The sequence below is a fragment of the Pinus tabuliformis genome, chromosome 1_1, assembly GCF_031772625.1.
Source record: "Pinus tabuliformis cultivar Carrire ecotype Pingquan chromosome 1_1, CPIR1, whole genome shotgun sequence".
Taxonomy (NCBI): domain Eukaryota; kingdom Viridiplantae; phylum Streptophyta; class Pinopsida; order Pinales; family Pinaceae; genus Pinus; species Pinus tabuliformis.
Window position 1 is genome coordinate 212,858,224 of NC_142297.1, and position 22,865 is coordinate 212,881,088.

The 22,865-nt window shown below is 38.3% G+C and overlaps 1 protein-coding gene across 2 annotated transcripts in view; it reads right to left on the reverse strand.

The window, feature by feature from the left end:
• Positions 1-22,865, reverse strand: part of LOC149212293 (pre-mRNA-splicing factor ATP-dependent RNA helicase DEAH1-like) — a 445,368-nt gene that overhangs the window by 20,371 nt on the left and 402,132 nt on the right. For both annotated transcript variants that reach the window (XM_089391813.1, XM_089391812.1), the window contains one exon: positions 16,548-16,610. In XM_089391813.1, the coding sequence (XP_089247939.1) occupies positions 16,548-16,610 (63 nt within the window). The remainder of the gene's footprint in view (positions 1-16,547; positions 16,611-22,865) is intronic.

The window sequence follows — 22,865 nt, forward strand, 5'->3', positions numbered from 1 at the left end:
TAAGGCCAGTTCTTAATCCATGTGCTAGTCGAAGTCCCGCAAACTGTCGATTGAGATAACATTGTGGACCCGCTGCACCATTATAATACATCTTAAAGAAATATCGCATCTGCCATACCGCAAGTGTTTAAAGCCTTGTCACATTAAAACCTCCGATCGTGATATTATTACGGACCCGATTGCTCCATTATAACACACCCTATTGTAATATCGCATCTGTTGTATCAAAACTTTCATATCGCAATTCATAAATGGATGTCACAGTAAAAACTGCGATTGCAATATTATGGTGGACCCGACTGCACCACTATGACATAACTTAATGTAATATTGCATCTGTTGAATCGCAAAGTTCAAAAGGGATGACATGTTAAAACCGTCATTTGTGATAAAGTTGTGGACCCGATTGAGTTATCAAAAGAAGCTTATTGGAATATCACGTCTGTCGCATATCACAAGTCTTGAAGAAATGTAACGATAGTAAACCGTTGATTGCAATAAGGTTGTGGACCCGACAAGTTTATTAAAAACTGCTTAAGATCGTATTGCATCCGCTCAGTCGGCAGTAGGGAGATCGACTATGTTATGAGAAGACCTCCAGAAGTTGCGACTACGATTATGGTGATGATGTGGCAGGTGGGACCACCCATTATATGGTTTTTAACTATGTTGATATGTGAAGATCGATGAGATGTTGATATCGAAGCACAGAGTATGTTATGGGCACAACTTGTAAAAGACCTCCGGAAGTTACGATTGTGATTAAAGGAATGATGTGGCACGTGGGATCTCCATATGGGTAATGTATCTCGGGCATCTATCACAAAGAAGAGGTAACAGTTCGTGAACTTGAAGGAACAGAGGAAGCCGGAAGGTCAAGTGAACGAAATATCGAGAAGCCGAATGGTCCAACGAAAAAGGAAGCCAAAAGTCAGGCGTATCAGGCATCTATAACAGAGAACAAGGAAAGTTCACAACGAGTGACCTGTAAGAAACAGAGGAAGTCGAAGGTCTGACAAACATGGAAGAAGCAGGAGGACAGAAGTAAGTCGTAGGTCCAGAAGGGTTGGGAGCAAACAATTACTACCAAACATATCCAGACAATATATAGTAGGGGGTTAGAGCCCTTGGGGTTGGTGCCTCAGAATTGGAAGGATTGGTGTCCTGAAAGTTGGTGCTCCTAAATCCAAGGTTGGTGCCTTGACAAGACAGGGTTGGTGCTCTGGAGGTTGGAGCCTCACAAAAAGTCCAAGTTGGTGCTTGGAAACTGGTTGATGCCCTATATACATTGTACTTGATTTATTACAAAGATTATATTAATAAAATCATTTATTCCTGTTATTCATTTTTGTGTTCTAAATATAAATGACTTAACTGATAAAAATAACAATTGAAAAGAAACACTGATTCACCCCCCCCCCCTTCCAACAATTTCTATCTTGGGAAGCATGATTTAAGGAAAAGGACCTCCTCCTCTGAAAAGATGCAAAAAGACATAAGTCACACCAGATGAAATCAACATAATATGTCCTCATATGAAATATGAGGTGGTTAACTGCAATGAAGAAACTCTGATTGAAAGCTACTAGGAATGAAATGTGTGAAGAAGGAAGGGATCGTGAGATATGCAACCTTGATGAAGGCAAAAGATCAAGAAAACTTGACTAGAAAATCTCCTGAAAAGATATGAAGACTTTGATGGACAAGATGAAAACCCTGGACAATGGATATCTTTGGGAGATGTGTCAACATGTATGCAAGATGTTGATACCTACAGAAAGATGTCATGATGAAGAGTCATCTCATAAGGTATGACTTGATTTAATATGTTTTGATTTCTTGGAAAATATCTGGATAAGTCCATACAGGGTCACTCAAACACGAGTTATAAATACAAGTACAACTAGCATTCATGTGGTGGATAGAAGAAGCATGATGAAGATGTAGCCATATGATGAAGGTTCCAAGAAGGCCACTTCCCATGAAGAAAGAAATGACATGACAAGCCAAAAAGGAAAGTGATCGATGGCCAGCGCCCTACCAAGAAGAAGTTCAAACAAAGACTTCATGACATCAAAAGAAAGAGGCCCGACAACTGAAGGACCCACGAAGAAGAAGTTGTTGATGAATGGACAAGTCCCTAGCTAAGAGGGAGTTCTAACAAGTTCCCAATTACAAAGGAGCTTGGTCAAGTTCCTAGTCAAAGGAAACTTGGGTATATCTTCCTCAATTAAGAGGAAGAGATAGACACATCATTCTTGTCTTCACTTTGGAAGAAAGAATGGGGATTTGAGTAATCATCTGGCATCTGATACTCTTTGAGGATGTGTAGAGCATCCAAGATAAGAGTAGGCAAGAGAACTGATATTCTTTGAGGGCTGGGAACCCAAGACAAGAAGAGTCCTAGAAGGTCATACTCAGTGAACACCGGGGTGGTTATATACCTTGAGAGACAATGATGAAGGTGTCTATCATCATTGGTCTCACCAACATTGTGCTTTGATGTATTAAGAGATAGAGTTGTTAGTCAAGGCCTTGCTATGTGACAATGTTGGTTATATTGATGCTATACAGATGGATTACTAGTCCGACTCTTTTTATGAGATCTCTTTAGTGTTGAATAGCCTTGTACCATTTAATGAATACCTCCCTAGTTAATGTGAAAATTTCTAAACTGAAATTCTATTAACGAATTTAGACTTCTGTGATCCATAACATTGTTTAGATATCTTCGGCAAAATCACATAACCAATCTTTTGTCGACGCGTTTCGAACCAACCAGTGTGGTTCATCGTCAGGACAAGTTGAAGCACCAATCTGGATTATGCTTGATTAAATAGAGTGTGCAGAGACTCCAACAGCTATAATGCTAACGGCTAAATTTTGACCCAATGATCCTGGTCAACCACAAAATTCGATAATTAATATTTTTATAAATAGCTTAATTAGATATATTAATATCTCAAATCTTAAGGGAATCCAAATATTATTATTTAAATTATAATGGTCATTATATCTCATAACATATAATAAATAATCTATATTTAATATTATTTAAATTAATAAATCATTATTATTTTATAATTTAATTCTTTAAAATATTTCTTATTAAATATAAAGGTTCATTAAAATAAAAATAATATATGTTTATTAAAAAATCTTAATAATTTATAATTTCAAACATCATTATTCCTAGAATTAAGATATATTAGGTAAAGTCCACTAGCATAACTAATATTGTGGGTACATCATAATTTAAAATAATGTTTCAATACTTTTTAATAGGAAAATTAAAGGTAAATAAGCCCTTAGGTAAATATATTATTACCTATAGGGTTGATAAAGCCCAAGATTTTTTACTAATAGTATAGCTAATTTTATCCTTTAAACCTAATGGTCAAATATCTATTAATAAACATTATCTAATCAGTATTCAATTATTTCAAAAAATATTAAAGTTCATTATGTTATTAATATATTATTATTTTAATTATAATGTTCGTTATATCTCATAATAAATAATAAATAATCTCTATTCGATATTATTCCAATACTATTTAGATACAAGGAATGATAATAAATCACTATTATTTTATAATTTAGTTACACTAGGAACTTGTGTAATAATCATTCAATGGTCCATTGGTAAGCTAGATCCCTCACTATTTAGTTCTTTAAAATATATCCTATTCCTTATTAAATATAAAGGTTCATTAAATTAATAAGTTATGTAAAATAATATATGTTTATAACAAATCTATATCTACTTAATAATTTATAATTTCAAACAAAACATTATTATTCTTAGAATTAAGATATACTAGGTAAAGTCCGATATTGATGGTCCAATATTTATTTATGTCATTAGGAAATATATTATTCTTTATAAGGTCTAAAAAGGGGTTTTTTAGACAATAGTTAAAGGGAAGACACAATTCTAAGGCTATACTAGAAATAATAATAAATGTATAAATAATGAAATTATGGAAGAAATCAAATCAATGAAAACGGGTTAAGGATAATACATTAATTCACCCGAAACTAATTTCTAACTAATTAAAGACTAGAACGCTCCATAATAATGGACAAATTAGCCAAAAGAAAAATTGAAGGAAGGGGGAGACAGAAACCCTAAGACAAAGAAAAAAGGCTAGGAAGATAAGGCTGGGACCCAACAACTACTAATCTTCCAGCCATCATCCCTATTAAGATTGTTCGGCCTTTTCTCGATCTCCAGGGCCTCTCTAAATTTGCGATGGTGAAAATGCGCAACTTTGGCAATGACTTGAGCCTCCTCTATACATACATGATGCATAGTTTTCCCTGCATGCTCAGCCAGGGCAGAGGACTTGGTCCTACCATGTCTTAAGTCAGCCGAATGCTCGCTAATCCGCTGATTGATAGAGCGACCAGTCTCACCAATATAAGGGGTCCCACAGGAACAGGGAATGACATAGACCCCCTTCATGTCCTTAGGGTCAATCGGGTCTTTTACAGACCTGAGGGAGCCACGGATAGTCTTGAGAGGTCTAAAAGTTGTGGTAACACCATACTTCTTCAGAATCCTCGCAATCCTGTCCGTGGTTCCTTGGATGTAAGGGATGTTCACACCCATGATACGATCATTAGGAACCTTACGGATAGAAGGCTCCTTCTTGGCCTTGAGGAAGGCTTTTTGACCGAGGTGCCTATTGTAACCATTCTTCTCAAAGACTTCTAGGAGGTGAGCCTTCTCCTTCTCCAGGCTCTCCTTATCCGAAATTCTAACAGCACGGGTGGCAAGCGTGCTAAGAACCCCTAACTTCTGAGCAGGGAAATGATGCGACGAAGCATGCAAGTATTGCTCAATATGCGTCTTCTTTCTATACACCTGATGAGAAAAGGAACCATCCACTTTCTTAGAGATGAGAACATCCAAGAACGGAAGACAGCCATTATCTTCTTTTTCCATTGTGAATTTAATGGCGGCGGATTGGTTATTGAGGTGATGGAAGAAACGATCCAGCTCGTCAGGACCATGAGACCAGACAACACCCGTGTCATCAACGAATCTCTTCCAAAGCTTTGGTAAGAGGCGAGAGGAGGCCAAAGCCTTAGACTCAAACTCCTCCATGAAGAGATTAGCCACGACAGGGGACAAGGGGGAGCCCATGGCAACTCCGCAAGTCTGCTCATAGAATTCTCCCTCGAAGCTGAAATTCTATTACTGCAGCAACTGATTTATTTCACCTACTTATTATTCTCAATAAGTTATTTACGAAATTCCTTCAGCAAATATTAAAATAAATGCTACTGCAGTTATCACACAATGACCCAGAGAAAATATACATGCACAAGAATCAATCACATCGACACAGTTATCTTCGGACAATTGTCCCCAGAAAAACCCAATGTGGGAAAACCGGTGCAACAGATGAGGGCTTTATTAATCTTCAGCAGCAATTGCTTTTACAAGGAATGATTTTACAGAGAAACTAAAAGAAAACACCTGAAACTTTCCCTCCGAGACCATCTGACACTTTGAAGACCCTGCTCCCACTTATGTGTCACTAAATGACCCAGCGTGGCTTTGAGTGGCTCTGCGTCCCTCTGCATCAGCCTGCATAGGCCCTGTGTCTCTCCTCTAGACTGTGTCTCTCTTTCTGCACTGTCTTCCACAGACCCTGCGTCACCTCCTCCTTCATCACTGCCTACTGTTGAAGCCCTCCTCTTCCTCCACCGTGCAACTCCCTCTGAAATCAATCTCCGCTTCCTTGAGAATCGAATTTCCTTGAGATACTAAGTATCTACTGGTGTGTCTCCAAATGACCCTCAAGTCTTCTCTTATACTTTTCTTGTTGATGAATCAATGACCGAGATTAAGTCCCTAATCAATGGCTAAGATTAAAACAGACTTGATCCTCGTCTCTTAGAAGCTTCTCATCCTTATATTTATTAATACCCATTAATATTTTTATTTTCCTAAGTTTAGACATAGGAACCCATTAAAAATATTAATTATTTTAATAACTCCTTATCCGGATGGAATTTCTCAAAATTATTTTTGGGTCTTGGAGATCTCATGTGCCTTAGCCTCTCCTCCAAATTTCAAGGCTAGAGCACATCCGATGCTACCAAAAATCAACACTCCCTCTTAGCGAAGAATGTGCTCTAGCAATGTTTCACTATAGAAACATCACACTGATCTTTCGCATCGGTACCTGTGCTGATGCTTGGCTTGCTACCTCACATTCCATGCATTGTTGCTTCTTGTACTGCTACCCATGACATTGCCACTGCCACTGCTGCTCCTATACAACAGCTCCCTCTCAACCTGCTGCCTATAGCACTGCCATTGCTAACTGCTGCACTACAACTTCTGATACTTATCGATTATTGAAATGGATTCTTTACCATCCGCATCTTCTCCCTGGAATGAACAAACTTTGTTCTTCCTAGAGCCTTGGTGAGGACGTCTGCCCCTGTTCTCCTATAGGAGTGTACCTCAACTGTACTGCTCCTCGTTGGACACAGTCTCTGACAAAGTGACATCTGATATCAATATGCTTCAATTGATCATGATATACTGGATTCTCAGAGAGCTTGATGCAACTCTGGTTATCACACATGATCCTAGTTGCTTCCATCCTTCTCCTGAATAGATTCACAAGCAATTTCCTAAGCCATATGGCTTCGCACAAAGTTGTGCTAGCTGCCATATATTTTGCTTCAGCTGAGCTCAGAGCCACAGATTTATGTTTCCTACTGCACTAGGAGGTCATTCCTAATCCAATATTGAAATAGTACCCAGTTCTACTTTCTGATTTACTGAATTTCCATCCCAATCTACGTCAGTGAACCCACTCGGCCTGATGTCATTGCCCCTGGTGTACAATAGTCCATGCTCGACTGTTCCTTGTATATACTTGAGAACATGTTTGGTTGTTGCCCAATACGCCCTCTTAGGTTCTACCATGAACTGACTGAGGCTATTGACAATGTAACAAGTGTCTAGCCTGGTATTGACCAGATACATCAGGGACCGTATGAGTTGTATGTACAAGGTGGGATCAACATCTTTATCTTTTGATGCATCAATATTCTTCTAGTTGGTGATCATTGGAGTAGCCATAGGTCTACAGTCCTGCATCCTCGATCTCTTCAAGGTTTCTGTAGCATATCTCCCTTGTCCCAGGAAGTTCTCACCCTTCTGTTGCCAAATTTCCAACCCCAGAAAATAGTGCATCTGTCCCAAATCCTTCATGTTGAATTCTGTGGCTCGGTTCTTCTTACAGTCTTTGATGAACCTAGATGATCCTGTCAAGAAGAGATCATCCACATATAACACTAGGATTAGGGGCTCATTCTCTACAACCAGATAGTAGAGAATAGGGTTTGCGTCACTCCTGACGAACCCCATCCTCTCAAGTAGCCATCAATTCGACCGTACCATGCTCTAGGTCCCTGTTTCAGCCCATACAAGGCTTTCTTTAATCTGCATACACGAGATTTCTTCTCATGTGTCTGAAAACCTTCTAGTTGTTCGATGTATACTTCGTCTTCTATTACCCCGTTCAAGAATGTCGTCTTGACATCCATCTGATGAATCTCCCACCCCATTTGTGCTGCAAGAGATATCATGGTCCTAATAGAAGTATACCTGGCTACTGGGGTGAAGGTCTCTTCGTAGTCTATCCCTTACTTCTGAGCATACCCCTTAGCCACGAACCTAGCTTTGTATTTTTCCACACTGTCGTCTACAACATATTTGACCTTGTAGATCCATCTCGAACCTACCACTGATCTATCCTGAGGCCTAGGTACCAGCCTAGGTACCACTTCCCAGACATCATTGATCATTATAGAGCTGTATTCCTCCACCATAGCATCTACCCATACTTGATGCTGAACGGCCTCCTGAAAACTAGAAGGTTCCCCAACCTAAGCTACTAAGCCCTGGTAGCTGTCTAGCTGTCTTCGCTCCCTTTTACTATTCCTGGGTGCACCAATGAAGTCTTTTGCATCCTGTAGAATCTGTCGGAGTTCCCGACTCGTTCTTCCACAAGTGGTAGGTACAACTATCAACTCCTCTTCTTCCCGAGAATCCTCCTGTTCTGAAGCCTTGTCTTCAAGAGGATTTCTTGTACCAGTTTTTTCTGGTTGAAGTGTTTTGACCAACGGCTTGTCTTTCGACTGCTCCTCGAAAGGTATTTCTCGGGATCTTCTGAAAGCTCTGTCCTCCATGAACTTTACATCCCACCGAACTACTACCTTCCTACTCCCTAGAAGATAGACTCTATATGCCTTAGCACTCTCGCTATATCCCACAAGATATCCTTTCTCAGCAGTTTGATCTAATTTCTTTCTCTTCTCTTCTAGTATACGGCAATATGCTAAACTCCCAAATATCCTTAAATGACTGACTTCAAGTGTCTTCTCAGTGAAGACCTTCTCCGGAGTGATTTTGCCCAATGCCTTGTGAAGAGTCCTGTTCTGGACATAAATTGTCATGTTGCATGCTTTTGCCCACATGAATTTAGGCATATCTTGATCATACAGTATTGCCCTAGCTGTCTCCACAATAGTCCTGTTTTTCCTTTTCGCTACTCCATTCTACTCCGGATTGTAGGGAGTTGTCCACTCTCTTCTGATGCCTTCGTTAGTGCAAAAATTGGTGAAGTCCTTGTCAACATACTCTCCACCATTGTCTGAGCGAACACTTTTATCGTCTCTCCTGTCAGATTCTCCACTAGAGCCTTGAACTCTTTGAATCAACTGAAAACCTCATCCTTGGTTTCCAAAAAGTATATCCAAGTCTTCCTGGAATGGTCATCGATGAAGGTGACAAAGTATTCGGCACCACTAAGAGCTTTTGTGGACATCGATCCACAAATGTGTGAGTGTATCAATCCTAGCACACTCTTCGCCCTAATGTTACTTCTGGAAAACGCAACTTTGGCATACTTGCCCATAGCACACCCTCTGCATACATCATCACGGTCAGTACTTAGTTCCAGAGCTCCTGATACTGTTTTCCTGAGAATTCTTAAAGCCCCATTGTGTAATTGTCCCATCCTCCTGTGCCATAGCTCATTCAAGTCTTTGTCTCCATTACTACCTATCAGTGCCATTGGTGATTCTAGCTGTAACCTGTACAACCTGTTACTTCTAATTCCAGTCTGAGCCTTCATTTCCAGCTTGGGTGTTTGACATATACTTTCTCCTTAATGCAGAAAACGTCATAGCCCTTGTTTTGAAGTTGAGATATGAAAATTAAGTTCATCCCCAATCCCAGCACATTTATTGCCCGAGTCGCTCTCCTACTTCGGTTTGAAACACTATCGTACCTCTTCCTACTGGAGTATACTTTGCCCCATTCCCCATGGTGATCTAAAAATTCATTCTTTCTTCCTGATAATCTGAAAAACATTCTCGGATTCTTGTCATATGCCAGGAAGCTCCACTGTCTATATACCAAACCTCCGAGGAGGCAGAGCTTGCAAGGCAAGCGGCTTCTTCTTCCAATCTGGAAGCTAACATCGAATATTCGTCCCTTGTGCATTCTTCTGGAAATCTGCACGAGTCCCCTTGAGTGGATGCCTCTGCATCATGCTCTTGACCCATAATCGATTTTCCTTTCCTGTTGTCGGATCTCTGCTCTGATACCATGTGAAAATTTCTAAACTGAAATTCTATTACTGCAGCAACTGATTTATTTCACCTACTTATTATTCTCAATAAGTTATTTACAAAATTCCTTCAGCAAATATTAAAATAAATTCTATTGCAGTTATCACACAATTACCCAGAGAAAAAATACATGCACAAGATTCAATCACATCATCAGTTATTTTTGGACAACTGTCCCAGAAAAACCCATTGCGGGAAAACCAGTGCGGCAGATGAGGGCTTTATTAATCTTCAGCAGTAATTGATTTTACAAGGAATGATTTTAGAGAGAAACTGAAACAAAACACCTGAGACTTTCCCTCTGAGACCATCTGACACTTTGGAGACACTGCTCCCACTTCTGCGTCACCCCTACGTCACTTTGACTGACCCAGCATGGCTCTGAGTGGCTCTGCGTCCCTCTGCGTCAGCCTGCATAAGCCCTGTGTCTCTCCTCTAGACTGCATCTCTCTTTCTGCACTGTCTTCCACTGACCCTGCGTCACCTCCTCCTCGATCACTGCCTGCTGCTAAAGCCCTCCTCTTCCTCCACCCTGCAACTCCCTCTGAAATCGATCTTCTCTTCCTTGAGAATTGAATTTCCTTGAGATATTGGGTATCTATCGATGTGTCTCCAAATGACCCTCAAGTCTTCTCTTTTACTTTTCCTGTTGATGAATCAACCACTGAGATTAAGTCCCTAATAAATGGCTAAGATTAAAACAGACTTGATCCTCGTCTCTTAGAAGCTTCTCATCCTTATCTTCATTAATACCCATTAATATTTTTATTTTCCTAAGTTTAGACTTAGGAACCCATTAAAAATATTAATTATTTTAATAACTCCTTATCTGGATGGAATTTCTCAAAACGATTTCTGGATCTTGGAGATCTCATGTGCCTTAGCCTCTCCTCCAAATTTCAAGGCTAGAGCACAACTGATGCTACCAAAAATCAACAGTTAAGAGGGAGTGTTGAAGAAAATGTAACTAGGTTTAGTTTTCATTATGACTTGCAATTATAATATTATGAAGAAAATTATTATTCCTTGCATCATGGGTTTCATGAGAAAGATGTGATTACCATAGGTCAAAGACTTCTTCTTGATGTCTTTAGGTTTTTATGTTTCATCATAAGTATTATAAAATTCATAAGGTCAAAGGTTTATACTCCAAGAACAAGTGTCACTATCCTCATGCAAATCCGCTCTACAAAAATGCAATAATCTCCTTGATGATATGTTGGCCTAAATTCAAGGCACTCCTGTCGGCTCAAGGTACTATCGTTGACCCATATATATAAGGTGTGACGTGAAGTCTAAAGCAACAAGTCTTTGGATCATTCATTACAGTCAACGAAGATTGTATGCATACACAATGATATCTCAGTGAAGTGATCAAGGGTAATATCAAGCTCTCGGAAGTCTATCTCAGATGTCTATATCTATACAGTGATAACTCTCGGAAGTCTGGCATTACTATTGAAGTACTGAATCTATATCTATACAATGATAACTCTCGGAAGTTTGGCATTACTATTGAAGTACTGAATATATATATATATCTATCTATATATATATATATATATATATATATATATATATATATATATATATATAGTGACGATGTTCGGTATAGCCCTCGGTGGTGGGTTGTCTCATCATTATCTTAAACGAAGAGCATGAAGAACTGTCTCAAAGACAGTAACATAAAAGCGAAGATCTGTGGCAGTGAATAAACAAGAAGACCGAGAACTGAAGGAGGACAGTGATATCAAGACTGTGGAGTGCAGGCTAAATAGTGCAGAGGATAGTGACAAATATCTTGGAGGTAATCTAGTGTCAATTTTGTTAAGGGTCTTGGTATTCATCATCTAAATATCTATAAGAAGAGATTCAAGGGTTTTACTCTCAAGAGGAGAGGTTTTGCCCTGGCTTGGAGCCAACATTTTGTGTACATGTACTTTATTGTGTTTCTTGTATTGATAATTGTTTGATGATTAAAGAACAAGCAAACATAAAGAAGTTAACTCAAGAAAATAAAAGACATCACAAGCAATTGTCAATGACGAAAGAATCATTAATAATATGCCCTAGATTCTTCAACACGCATCTATCTGACCCTCAAATATGGGAATGTCAAAGTTAACTTGTACCTTAAAGGGTGTGGCGCTTCTAGAGTATATGCTAGAAGTAGATGCTTCACCCTTGGGTAGTCGTTGAAGGATCTGGGCATAGTTGTCCATCATCGCATTCCTCTGTCGCTCGAGGGCTTATTCGAGCAAGATTTTGAAAGGATCTCCTGCCCCCTCGTCTTTCTTTTCTTCTGCCATGGGAGGTCGTCGGGATTTGCAAGGCTGGTCTTGCAAAGGTTCGACCAATTCAAGCCCTAACTCCTTACATCCCAACCTTGTTGGGGACATGCAAAGAAAAACAAAGAAATAGCAGTCTGCTCTAATATCACTGATCCGAATTTAAATAGGAACGCAACAAACTACAAAAATAACCATAAATATAGAGATACAACAAAAATAACACTTCATTTCATTAATATCAAATATTGAAATATGCTTACAAATAGAATGGAAATAAGACTAGCTCGGGCAATGGTAGCTTATCTCTAAGAAGAGATGTGGTGGTTACATGCCTCTGAACTGTGTTACAATGAGGCTCAAGGGCCTATTTATTATTGAAAAACATGAGGAAACCATAAACAACCAAAACCCTAACCCCAGGAGATGTAACGCCAAGAGTTTGTGGGCCCCGTTGGGGTTAGTTGGGAAACCAACTTCCTGGGGTCATAACTTGGTCATATTATCTCCGTTTGGCGCATGTGATACCTTGTTGGAAAGGTCTCTTCGAGTACTACAAATTTTGCCACAGGACCCTGCCTATGGCTATGGGCCTGTAGTGGACCTCAAAAAAACATCGTTTATGGGGTCAAAACTGCTCCGGAAGTTCAGGACCCAAAAAATTGCTAAAAATAGTAAATGTTGAAATAAACAAGGAAACAAATGAAATTGACTAGTGGTCTAGGTAGAATAGGTGAGTGGCCACCAATATCCACCTGGATCATTCATGAAAATTGTTTTAGGCCTTGATGCTATTGGAAAAATTTTCATGTGTTACTCATAGGATGATGAATGTATGAATGTTACTAGGGATCATTTGCATGTGCATCCTTGAAAATCCATAATATTTGCCATCGAAGTATAAATGTCTAAAGTTGTCGCATAGTTGCATCCATAAATAGTGAAGTTATCTCTTTAGGCCTCCTTGAAGAGCGAAGATGACAAAATCAAGATCATTTTGACTCCAATCCTCCCAATAGACAAACATTGGTCTTAAATCCTAGTTTGATCACATCAAGTTTCTTCTTTTCTCTCCCTCTCCCATTTTCTACCCTAACCCTAGAGGGTCTTCTAGGGCCTAGTGTGAATTGCATTAGGGCAGTGATCTTGAAGTGCTAATTGGCGAGCTACTGTGTTGGGGTTTTCTCTAAGTCTCCTCCAATTTTGAAGCAAATCCCATGGCTAGATTTCGAGAAATTCAAACCCTAGCTCCAACATCATTTCCTTCCCCTAGGCTTCTTGGTTTAGAGGGCTTTCTTGGGTCATTTGTTCCTAAAACTCATTGGAAGTTAATCATTCGTTGACCCTTGTCATCCTTGCTTGACCTAGGCATCTTATTCTCATTGAAATTTGCAAACTCTAGGCCTTGCTCAGATCCTCTTAGGCCTCCCTTGTGGTCCCAAACCTTCATATGCTTGTTATCTCACAAAACCATAAGAGAAGTCTTTCTCTCTCTTTAGGAAGCCTTGATCTAGGTGTATCATTCATATTGACTATTCTTCCTTCCTAGGTTTTAGGCCTCCTCACATAAGCCTTTCTAGAGAGCCTTTATCTTGTTTTTGAAGCAAGCAAGCCATTATCTAAGCCTCTCCTTTGAATGGGCTTTGGAAATCACATTGTACATTGTTATTGACCTTATCTTTCTAGTGATTTCCTTAATACCGAGACTCCTCCATCAATGAAAGTCTGTAAAGAGCAAGGGACATTGATTGAGGTGACAGTGGGTCCTTGTCCCATTGTTGTCACTTGGTCTAGCAGTAATCCTTTTCGAACCCCTTCTAGGACCCCTGCTAGATTGTGTGGTAACAAGACCAATCCGGCAACAACACAGAGAGTATTATTATTTTTATTTTTATTTTTTAAATTTCAATGTACGAAGTGTGATTTAATTTTGTACATTCAATTGTGGTTTATATGGTGGGTTGCAAAACTATCAGTAGTGGTGTATGGTTAGCAGTGGAAAACAACCATAGGGAGGCTAAAAGGGACGGTTATGGTGGCACTGTAGGCATCTTCAAGAGGGCACGAATAGGGGAAAAAACGATGGTTGAATTATCCGAGGCAGTTATGCAAAAGGTGGTGGTTGTCTATGGAAAGGGATAGGTCGTCGCAATGTAGGGCGGGACAACTTGCATTGGTGCCCAATAGCTACAGGGGAGACGGGCCAGGCAAATGCCCTTTTTTTACTTTTATTATTTTTTTAATGTTTTTTTTCATTACTTTTTTATATAACCCTTTTTTTTACTATAAGTAATTTTTTTTTACTTTTTTTTCCTTTTTATTTCCGACTTTTATATATAGTTTTTCTTTAAAGATATATACCTTTTTTTTATTTTTGAATAATTTATTTTAATTATTATTCTCTTCTTTTTTTTTTCTTTTTCCTTTTTCTTAATGGCCAAGGACCTAATGGAAAAATTGGAGAATCTCCAAGAATTATATAGAGAAATGCTTCGATCACAATGACAACAAAGTTGACGGAAAGTTGATGACCAAAGGTCGGATCAGACTGGCTCTGTGCAGTAGCTAAGCAGCCAGAGGATGGAACAACTTTGATACCAATGTTATGAACAAAGTTCATAAAAGTAGTAGAATACTCAAAATATCTGGTATATGTAAATATCCAGTATAGGATAATAATATTTATATAGAAAATGTATAGAAAATATGAAATGATTTGATTACAACAAAGGGTCCCATATATATAGCTAGGCAGGTACCCTAGGAAAGTTGATGGCCAAAGGTCAAATCAGACTGGCTTTGTGCAGCGGCTAAGCAGCCAGAGGATAGAACAACTTTGATACCAATGTTATGAACAAAGTTCATAAAAGTAGTAGAATATTCAAAATATCTAGTATATGTAAATATCCAGTATAGGATAATAATATTTATATAGAAAATATGAAATGATTTGATTACAACAAAGGGTCCCATATATATAGCTAGGCAAGTACCCTTTCACGATCGGTCATGTCCATAGACACATGCCTCTTCAATACTAATTATTGGTTAATTAATAATTATTCATTATTATTATTATTTGTATTATTTGTATATATATTTTATTCATAACAAATAGTTCTTCAATTTCGAAATATGATGTTTCGAGCAATTTGAGGCGTTGGAAGGTACATATGGTACAAATTTTAGATTCATATTTGCTCTAATTTCTATGATATACCTTGGGGAAGTTGGGGTTTGTGAATGGTGCTGAAATCATTTTCAAATGAATGATCTTGAAATTTTTGCTATAAGTTTTTTCTCAAACACTTCATACTATGCAATTCTCACAGAATTGAGGGTACATATGAAGTACCTCAAGTAAAAATTTCAGAATCGGATTTAAAGAATTGGACAAGTGGCATACCATACAAGTTTTGTCTTGGGAAGAGGCCAAAAATCAGCAAGTTTTGGAAAGAGACCAAAAAACACTAAGAATATCTCAAAATATTGTAAAGCATCATTTAGAAACAAGACCTTGATTTGACCAGCTGCTTTTACAAAATTAGGATCCCATTACATAAACATCCTCTTAGCTAAATGGTAGACACCTATTTAGTTGGCACCTTTACAGATATGTGGCAATGCAGAAGATGACGATATTAGACACTCTTAGCCTACTCACACAGTGCACACAAATTGTAAAGAATGAAGAGTAAATCCAAGTATATTCCTAGAAAAAAATGTGTTTTACAAAACTTGAGTTATGAATGTCTATGTCATAGAAAAGCAGGGAAATGCAGCCTGTAATCATGAAGCATCTAACAAATGCCCCAGAAATGGGTCCCTAGTATTTAAAACACCAAAATGTTTCCAGGGTATTTCAAGGATATCCTTGTTTCCAGAAACCAGTAAAATAGATGAAGCCCATTTCACTATCAAAAATACATACAATATATGAAAAATAAAAGCTAAAGAATATTGACGTATGTCATTTGTTATAATACAGTTCAACAATTCAGCAACCTCCAGTCTCAGCATAGTACTATACTACTAGTTGTGGAAAGCTTTTCAAAACTTGGCAAACAAGTTTGATGTTTTAATTTGTAAGCGGAACCACAATTCCTACAATTAAATAGATGCAAATTATACTTTGGAAGACATTGGCAGCCTGGACATGGACACAATCTAAATCAGCATTTCTCAAATGTTTTCAGTGCACAGAAACATGAACAAATGTTTCAAATGCCAGACTGGCAAGTTCACTGCAGCATTGAAGGATTATTTTGTGGTGAGAATTCGTACTACAAATTTCACGAAGATATGCAAATTTATTCAATCTGAACGTTTAAAGATTGAATTACTTTACGAGAAAAATAATTAATTATTTTAAAGTGCTGCATATATAGCTCGATAGAATGAACAAGTACATGAACTAAGAGAATCACATCACACAAGCAAGAGAATTTGGAAATTCCAGGCCCAAAGAGACAAAAAGGAAAACATATGACCCTCTGCACTAAAACTTAAAAGAAAGGACTCAACATGAATTACTCAATATAGCTCAACCTTTAAGAAATAGCTAGAAAGTATTAAGAATAGTCTCTTTACCTGAATGTAGTTTTCATAACACCACTGCGTTGAAAAGTTTGTTTCCTTCCACGTCTCATATACCTGATACCAAGGAAACGATGGTAAGACAGTAATGGATACCGCAATGATTGTTTGACCTACAAATATTATGCAGTGATTATTACTAAAACACATTTGTTTTATTCATCCATATGTCGTCATTCAATTAGATATTTACTTTTATATGTGTATGAAGTATAGAAAACTTTGGATTAGCTTTATAGTTACTGTATTTATCAAGTATATTTGATTTCCCAAATATTGGTATCACATAAGCTTGACAATTTTCTATTGTTTACTTAATGAGACACGTCAAAAATTGGCAGCTCAGGGATGAATGATTTTAAATAAAATCTCATTTTTGACAATTTTGGAGTGACTTTCTAAAAATAGTAAATCACCTTGTATCAATTGGTAATCAAGTATAGTTGATGGAAAATCACTCAACTTATCATTAATCAATCCTAATAGTTCCATTTTGACTTAATTATCAATATTATCATTAGTATTATTATTATCCTTATGATACTATGATATTATTATCAAAAAGAAATTCAAGTCACCTTACCTTCATACTTTGTACCCCTCTCCTTAATGTCTCACATAACTCTACGTTACTCTGTCTTACTCTCTCATAAAAGACTTGGCATATTCCTCTTACACACTCATTGAAGGCATGTCATAAAAGATTCCTCTTACACACTCTTTAAAGCATATGTTACACTCTCTCTTAAATGCACAAGTTACAAAAGCATGCATACCTCTTCTTAAATGCCATTTGTACCCTCTCTCCTTAGTGGCATGAGTTACACTTCCTAAAAAGGCATGAGTTACACTCCTCAAGGCATACGAAATTCCTTCATTGAAGTCATGCATTGCCTCTCTCCATAATGGCTTAAGTTACTCTTCCTTATTTGGCATATGAATTACTCCAAGGCATGCTCCTCCTTTATGGCAAGAATTTGTTGCTCCTCCTATATATATGTGCCTCATATCTTCTCCCCTCACTACTTGTGAATTGTGAAAGAAGGATTCGAAATTGAGAGGGAGATTTGGAGAGACTTGAAGAAGATTGTGAGGAAGAGGGACTTGAAGAGTAAGAGCAAAACTTGACGGTTGATTCAATGTTTGCATTAGTTGCTGCTATCAATGATCTTCATGCTACAATTTGTTTGTAATATCCCCACCAATTAATTTCGCTAAGTGAATATTAAAAATTTTGCAATTTTGGCAATGGGGGAAGATTTTGGCATAAGACTTAGGAGAAAGGGGATAAGGAGACACCAGTTAATTTTTGGAAAGGAGGGGAGTTCCAAACATTAAGAAAATGGAGATATTAATCAGATAGTGGATTGTGGAGGCCACCTCAAGGAGTGAAATTCAAACTCCTTGAGGGAATTCGATGGGGGAAGAGAGAGACAAGGAGGGAGGTCGAATGGAGGGCCCACAAGGAGAGAGAAGGAAGCAAGGATAAATGAGAGGTTAGCATCATTTTGGGGCCTTTTCGTTCATCTAAATACTAAATCAATGTTTGATTGCGTTGCTCAGCCAAGTTAACTAGTGTTGCTTAGCACAAGGGAATTTTCGGGTAGGAATTTACACTCTTTCTTTGGTGAACCTTGATTGTCACCCTAGGGGTGATATAGCTGTGATTTGGCATTGTTCCGAAGTCTATCACAAAAGTATTCCACTCGTTGTGTGTGTGGACTGGGTGTAGCTGGAGAAATTTGTACCATTTGTGGAGCCAACATCATTACATGTCAGGTTCTGAGATTTTGGAGGTGATTTCTTCCGGAATTTTGCTTTAAGTTTGAGAAGGCTTGCAAGTCTAGATTGTAGGAAATTATACAGGCCAAGCTTTAGTCTTCAGATGCTGCGCAAGGGTTCTTCTGCATAGATATAGGAGGAGTTGGGCTAAGTGGTGAAAACGCAGAGGAATTTGGAGTTGATTTTGGTGGGATTCCAATGGGGAATTTTGTTGGTGATTTGGGTTGATTTTGGCACCAGTTTGCAGAGCCACTTCTAGGGGATGCGTATTGCTGGTTAGTCTGGGAACTCGCACATTTTGTGGGTCTCAGGGTGAGTTGGATTGAGGCCAAACCTTTTCTGGGCTCGTTGAGAAAAGGCACCAATTCATTTTTCAGAATTTGTTGAGCACTCTAGAGGGCTAAGACACTAGTTCTTTCAGCCAACAATAGCAAGAAAACCCAGTAGCAAGGCACAGTTCTTGGGGAAGCATTTGGTTAGCACTTAAGCCATATTGGATACCTAGGTTTTGCCACAAGTTTGTAGCAAGTCGAGGTTCCTCTATTCTCACTATTGTACTCAAATTTACCAAGATTAATACAATGGCTCATAATTTTTACTCCTATTTTCCTGTGTTTTTCTGAACTTCATAATTGCAGTTGGTTCATTGCTTCTGTTATTTACTGTATTTTCCTAATAGGAATATTACATTGTTCATATTTGGGTGAACTTACTCATTCTTTTGATCTCTCATTGTACTTTGTATTTCTGTTGAACAATTGATATCTAATAAAAGAAGAATCTAGTTGGGTTTTCCCCTTGTGGAATTTCCCCTAGCTGGTGGACCTAAATTCTCTGTGTCTCATTCTGTTATTCAGTGTCTTCTATTGTGCATTTGGTTTATGTTCTATCTACAATTGCTTAACTAATATTGCAGTAGAAATAAATTTTTGGAATAAGTAATTGTTTCAGCACAAAACATCAAACTTTCAACATGATATCAGAGCTTTGATGAAGACAAGCTCAAGAAGATAAGAGCTATCACTCTTTTGCAAAAATTTTACTTCAAAGAGATCTTACCTGCTTCTAAAATTTTTTGCCCAAGAAGATAAGAGTTATCACTCCTTTTGCAAAAAATTTACTTGAAAGAGATCTTACATGTGCTGCTGAAATTTGTTTGACTTAATCAAGATGTGTTAAAATTGGCAACTAGGGCCAAACTCCATGTGGGTCATCTTATTTATGGCAGCTGATATTTTTCTTGAATTCCTCTCATCGAGAAGTGTAGGATTGATCTAAATATCATCCGATTCCGACATGTATTCGGGGAGATATGAATTTATTTGTGTTATGTGACAATTTGTCAAGGTCGGCTAGCAACCAAATTACCCCAACCTATCCTCAACATTTTATTATAAATAGAAGAGGACCTCAAGTCATTTTGTACACACACCTCTTGTGATCTCTCTCTTCATTTGTTTGGGTTTCGGTGAAAGAGAGATCTAGAGGGAGTGCCCTATACGCTGCCATGAAGGAGACCTTTACACTTCCCTAGTGAAGATCAAGCTTCAGCCATGGAGAGACCTATATGCTGCCCTAATGAGATCTAGACGCAGTCCTAAAGGAGTCTTAGAGGGAGTGCCCTAGTCTTATATGCTGCCCTAAATTACAGTCCTAGAAGGAGACACCTCTACGCAGTCAAGAAGGGTTTCATATGCAGCAAGAGGAGGTACTTATACGCAGAAAAGGAGATGCTTCTATCCGCAGCATTTAAGGGTGCCTGAGCAGCAGAGAAAAGAGGGATCTGGCCGCGGTCCTAGAAGGGAGCTCTAGCCCTAGACGCTGTCAAAAGGGAGCTACAATTCACAGCCAAAAAGGCTCTAATCCGCAGCCCAATCAAAGGAGACCTAGCCACTATTCTATCTAGCCCTAGCCGCAGTCAAAGTGGAGACCTACTTGCTGTCCTAAGGAGCTTCTATACGCAGCCCTAATCAGCAGCATAAGGAGGTCTAAAACGCAGTCATCCATACGCTGTCAAGAGGCTCCTATACGCTGGCATAAAAAGGCCTTAAACGCAGATGCCCTAGCTGCAGTTTGTGCCCTCATTCTACAACCAAGGTGACACTAAATCACAGTTGATAAAGGAAGTCTTGGCACTGTCTAAATGGAGAAGTCTAGCCGCAGTGAAGGAGGTCTTGGGAGGAGCTAAATTTGTAGTCCTTAAGTGCCTTAACCACAGGTCAAGAAGAGCACTTCATCCGCTGTCAAAAGAGCCTCTCAAGCACAGGGAACGCAGCAAGAAAGTGACTTATCACAGCGTTGAGATGCATGGATAAACAAGCATGTTTGCTGTAGGTAAAGGAAGCTGATATGAGCATGCTTTAAGGACTGTCTGCTAAATGGATAAGTCACTGTTATGCATTGGAGGAATGCATTGAAGTCTATGCCTTTGTGTTGCTGCGTTAATGATATTTTAAGGACGTTTGCTTCAGAGATGCTATGTGCTAGGCCATAGGCCATAGCATCATAGCAAAGAGGTTTCTTGGGGCTGCTGTCTTAGGATTGGTTGGAGACTGTTCAGATCAGTCATTCATCACAGTCAAGGGAGTTTGGGGTTGCATCTAGAATTGCTGGAGCAGCTAGCAATTGGAGGAATGATGCATCAGGATATGCTTGAAGACTGTCACAATGATGTACCTTCTACTTTTGTCATAAAATCTCAGATTTATGTATCTGTACTATCTCTCTCTTTGCTGAACTATTGAAGAATATAAGAAGAATTGATCAAGGGTTCCCCCCCATTGGGGTTTGTCCCTGGCTACTGCCACATCTTGTGTCCTCTTGTCTTGGCTTGTCTTCTAATGTTTATGTTTATGTTCTATCCGCACTTTACTATCAGTCTGATGTGATTGCTACTCTGAATATTGTCATTGGGCTAATATGAAAAATTGAAGTAAATTGCACTAAGCATAGAACATACCTAAAATTAACAAGATGTCTTCTTCTTACTTCAAAATCAAAGAGAAGTTGAATGACGCTTCGAATATTGGTCCATGGAAGGCAGGATTAGATATTACTCTTGAAGTACATGATGTACTGGAATATGTTCAAGGTGAGGTAGCAAAACCACCAGAAAAATTGAATGTTGTTGTCAAGGCCAGATTCAAGAAGGGAGAAGTCAAGGCTAAGAAGATTATCATTGATTCTCTTGGAGATAATCTCATCACCTATGTATCCAAGTTGAAGAAATCTAAGGAAATGTATGACAAGTTGATTGGAATGTATCAAGCAAACAACTTGATTCAAAAATTTTCTTTGAAGAATCAACTAAAGGACATTAAGATGAATAGAGGAAAGACATTCAAGCACACTTCATGAGGATATCAAAAATCAAGGATCACTTGTCAATTGTTGGTGAAATTTTATCTGATAAAAAGTTGGTGTTGATTATGCTTGGAGGTCTTTCTCCAACTTAAGAATTTTTATAATTTATTTTGTTTATTATCATGCATTATCCATGGTTTTGACAACCATTGATAGAAAAATAATTATTAATTGCGTTAATTATTTTCCACCTGGATCACATCTTGACTCAACATAAATTCTTTTTACTTGATACAAGATGCCCAATAGGGTTGTTGTCGCATAGAATGTCTAGGCTCCGTGACAATGGCTCAGATAGGGGGCTGTCACCCTGATCCCCAATCTCTCCGTTTAAGTTGTCTCCCTACAATAGGCTAAAGGGGGTAGACCCTATAGAAAAGTGGAATGAAGAACAACTAGTTGGGAACTAACCAGTTCAGGAGACACAGTGAAGCGATCAAGTACTTGATTAAGATTTAACAAGACTTATAGGATTTGATTAGATTTTAAACGATTGATACCAGTGTCTTATGGAGTCAACGATCTTGCTAAGGAAATTAAGACCAAGTAATTGATTAGCAACTGCTACTTAGATGAATGACTATTTCATATGAAATGCAGATCCTAAAACTAATGTGAGATGCAAGAATCTTGGTTAATTTTAGTTAAATGCTTATTTAAATGTGAACCCTTCAATCATTTTTGTGTTGATCTTGATTTCGTAGTAATTGGCGGATGGAAGATCGGGAGAAGCACACTAAAGTGTGATTAACGATTCCTCTCCTGAAATTCTAACATACCTGGTGCCTTCGGCGCCACAGAGAACTGTGGCTCTGACGACTGCAAGGTCACCGTTTTAAGTACTATTAAAATAGGCTTCTCAAGAAAAGATGAATGGAGATCTATTTGTATATCGACCAAGCTTATGCTTGGAAGTAAATTTTATCTATGTAAAGTTAACTTATATGCAAATGCACCGGAAGATGAGATGAAATTAGACTCAAGAACTGGAAAACACTTATGCCGCAAAAGCTCTCAATTACCCAAATGAAATGCTCGCCTTTTTCTAGATGAAGACTTAAAAAATAAACTCTTAAAGATACTATAGTTAAAACACCAGCTTATGTCAAATTTTCTTGATACAATTTAGCTCAAAGTAAACAAAAGCAACTTTGCAATTCGAAATCA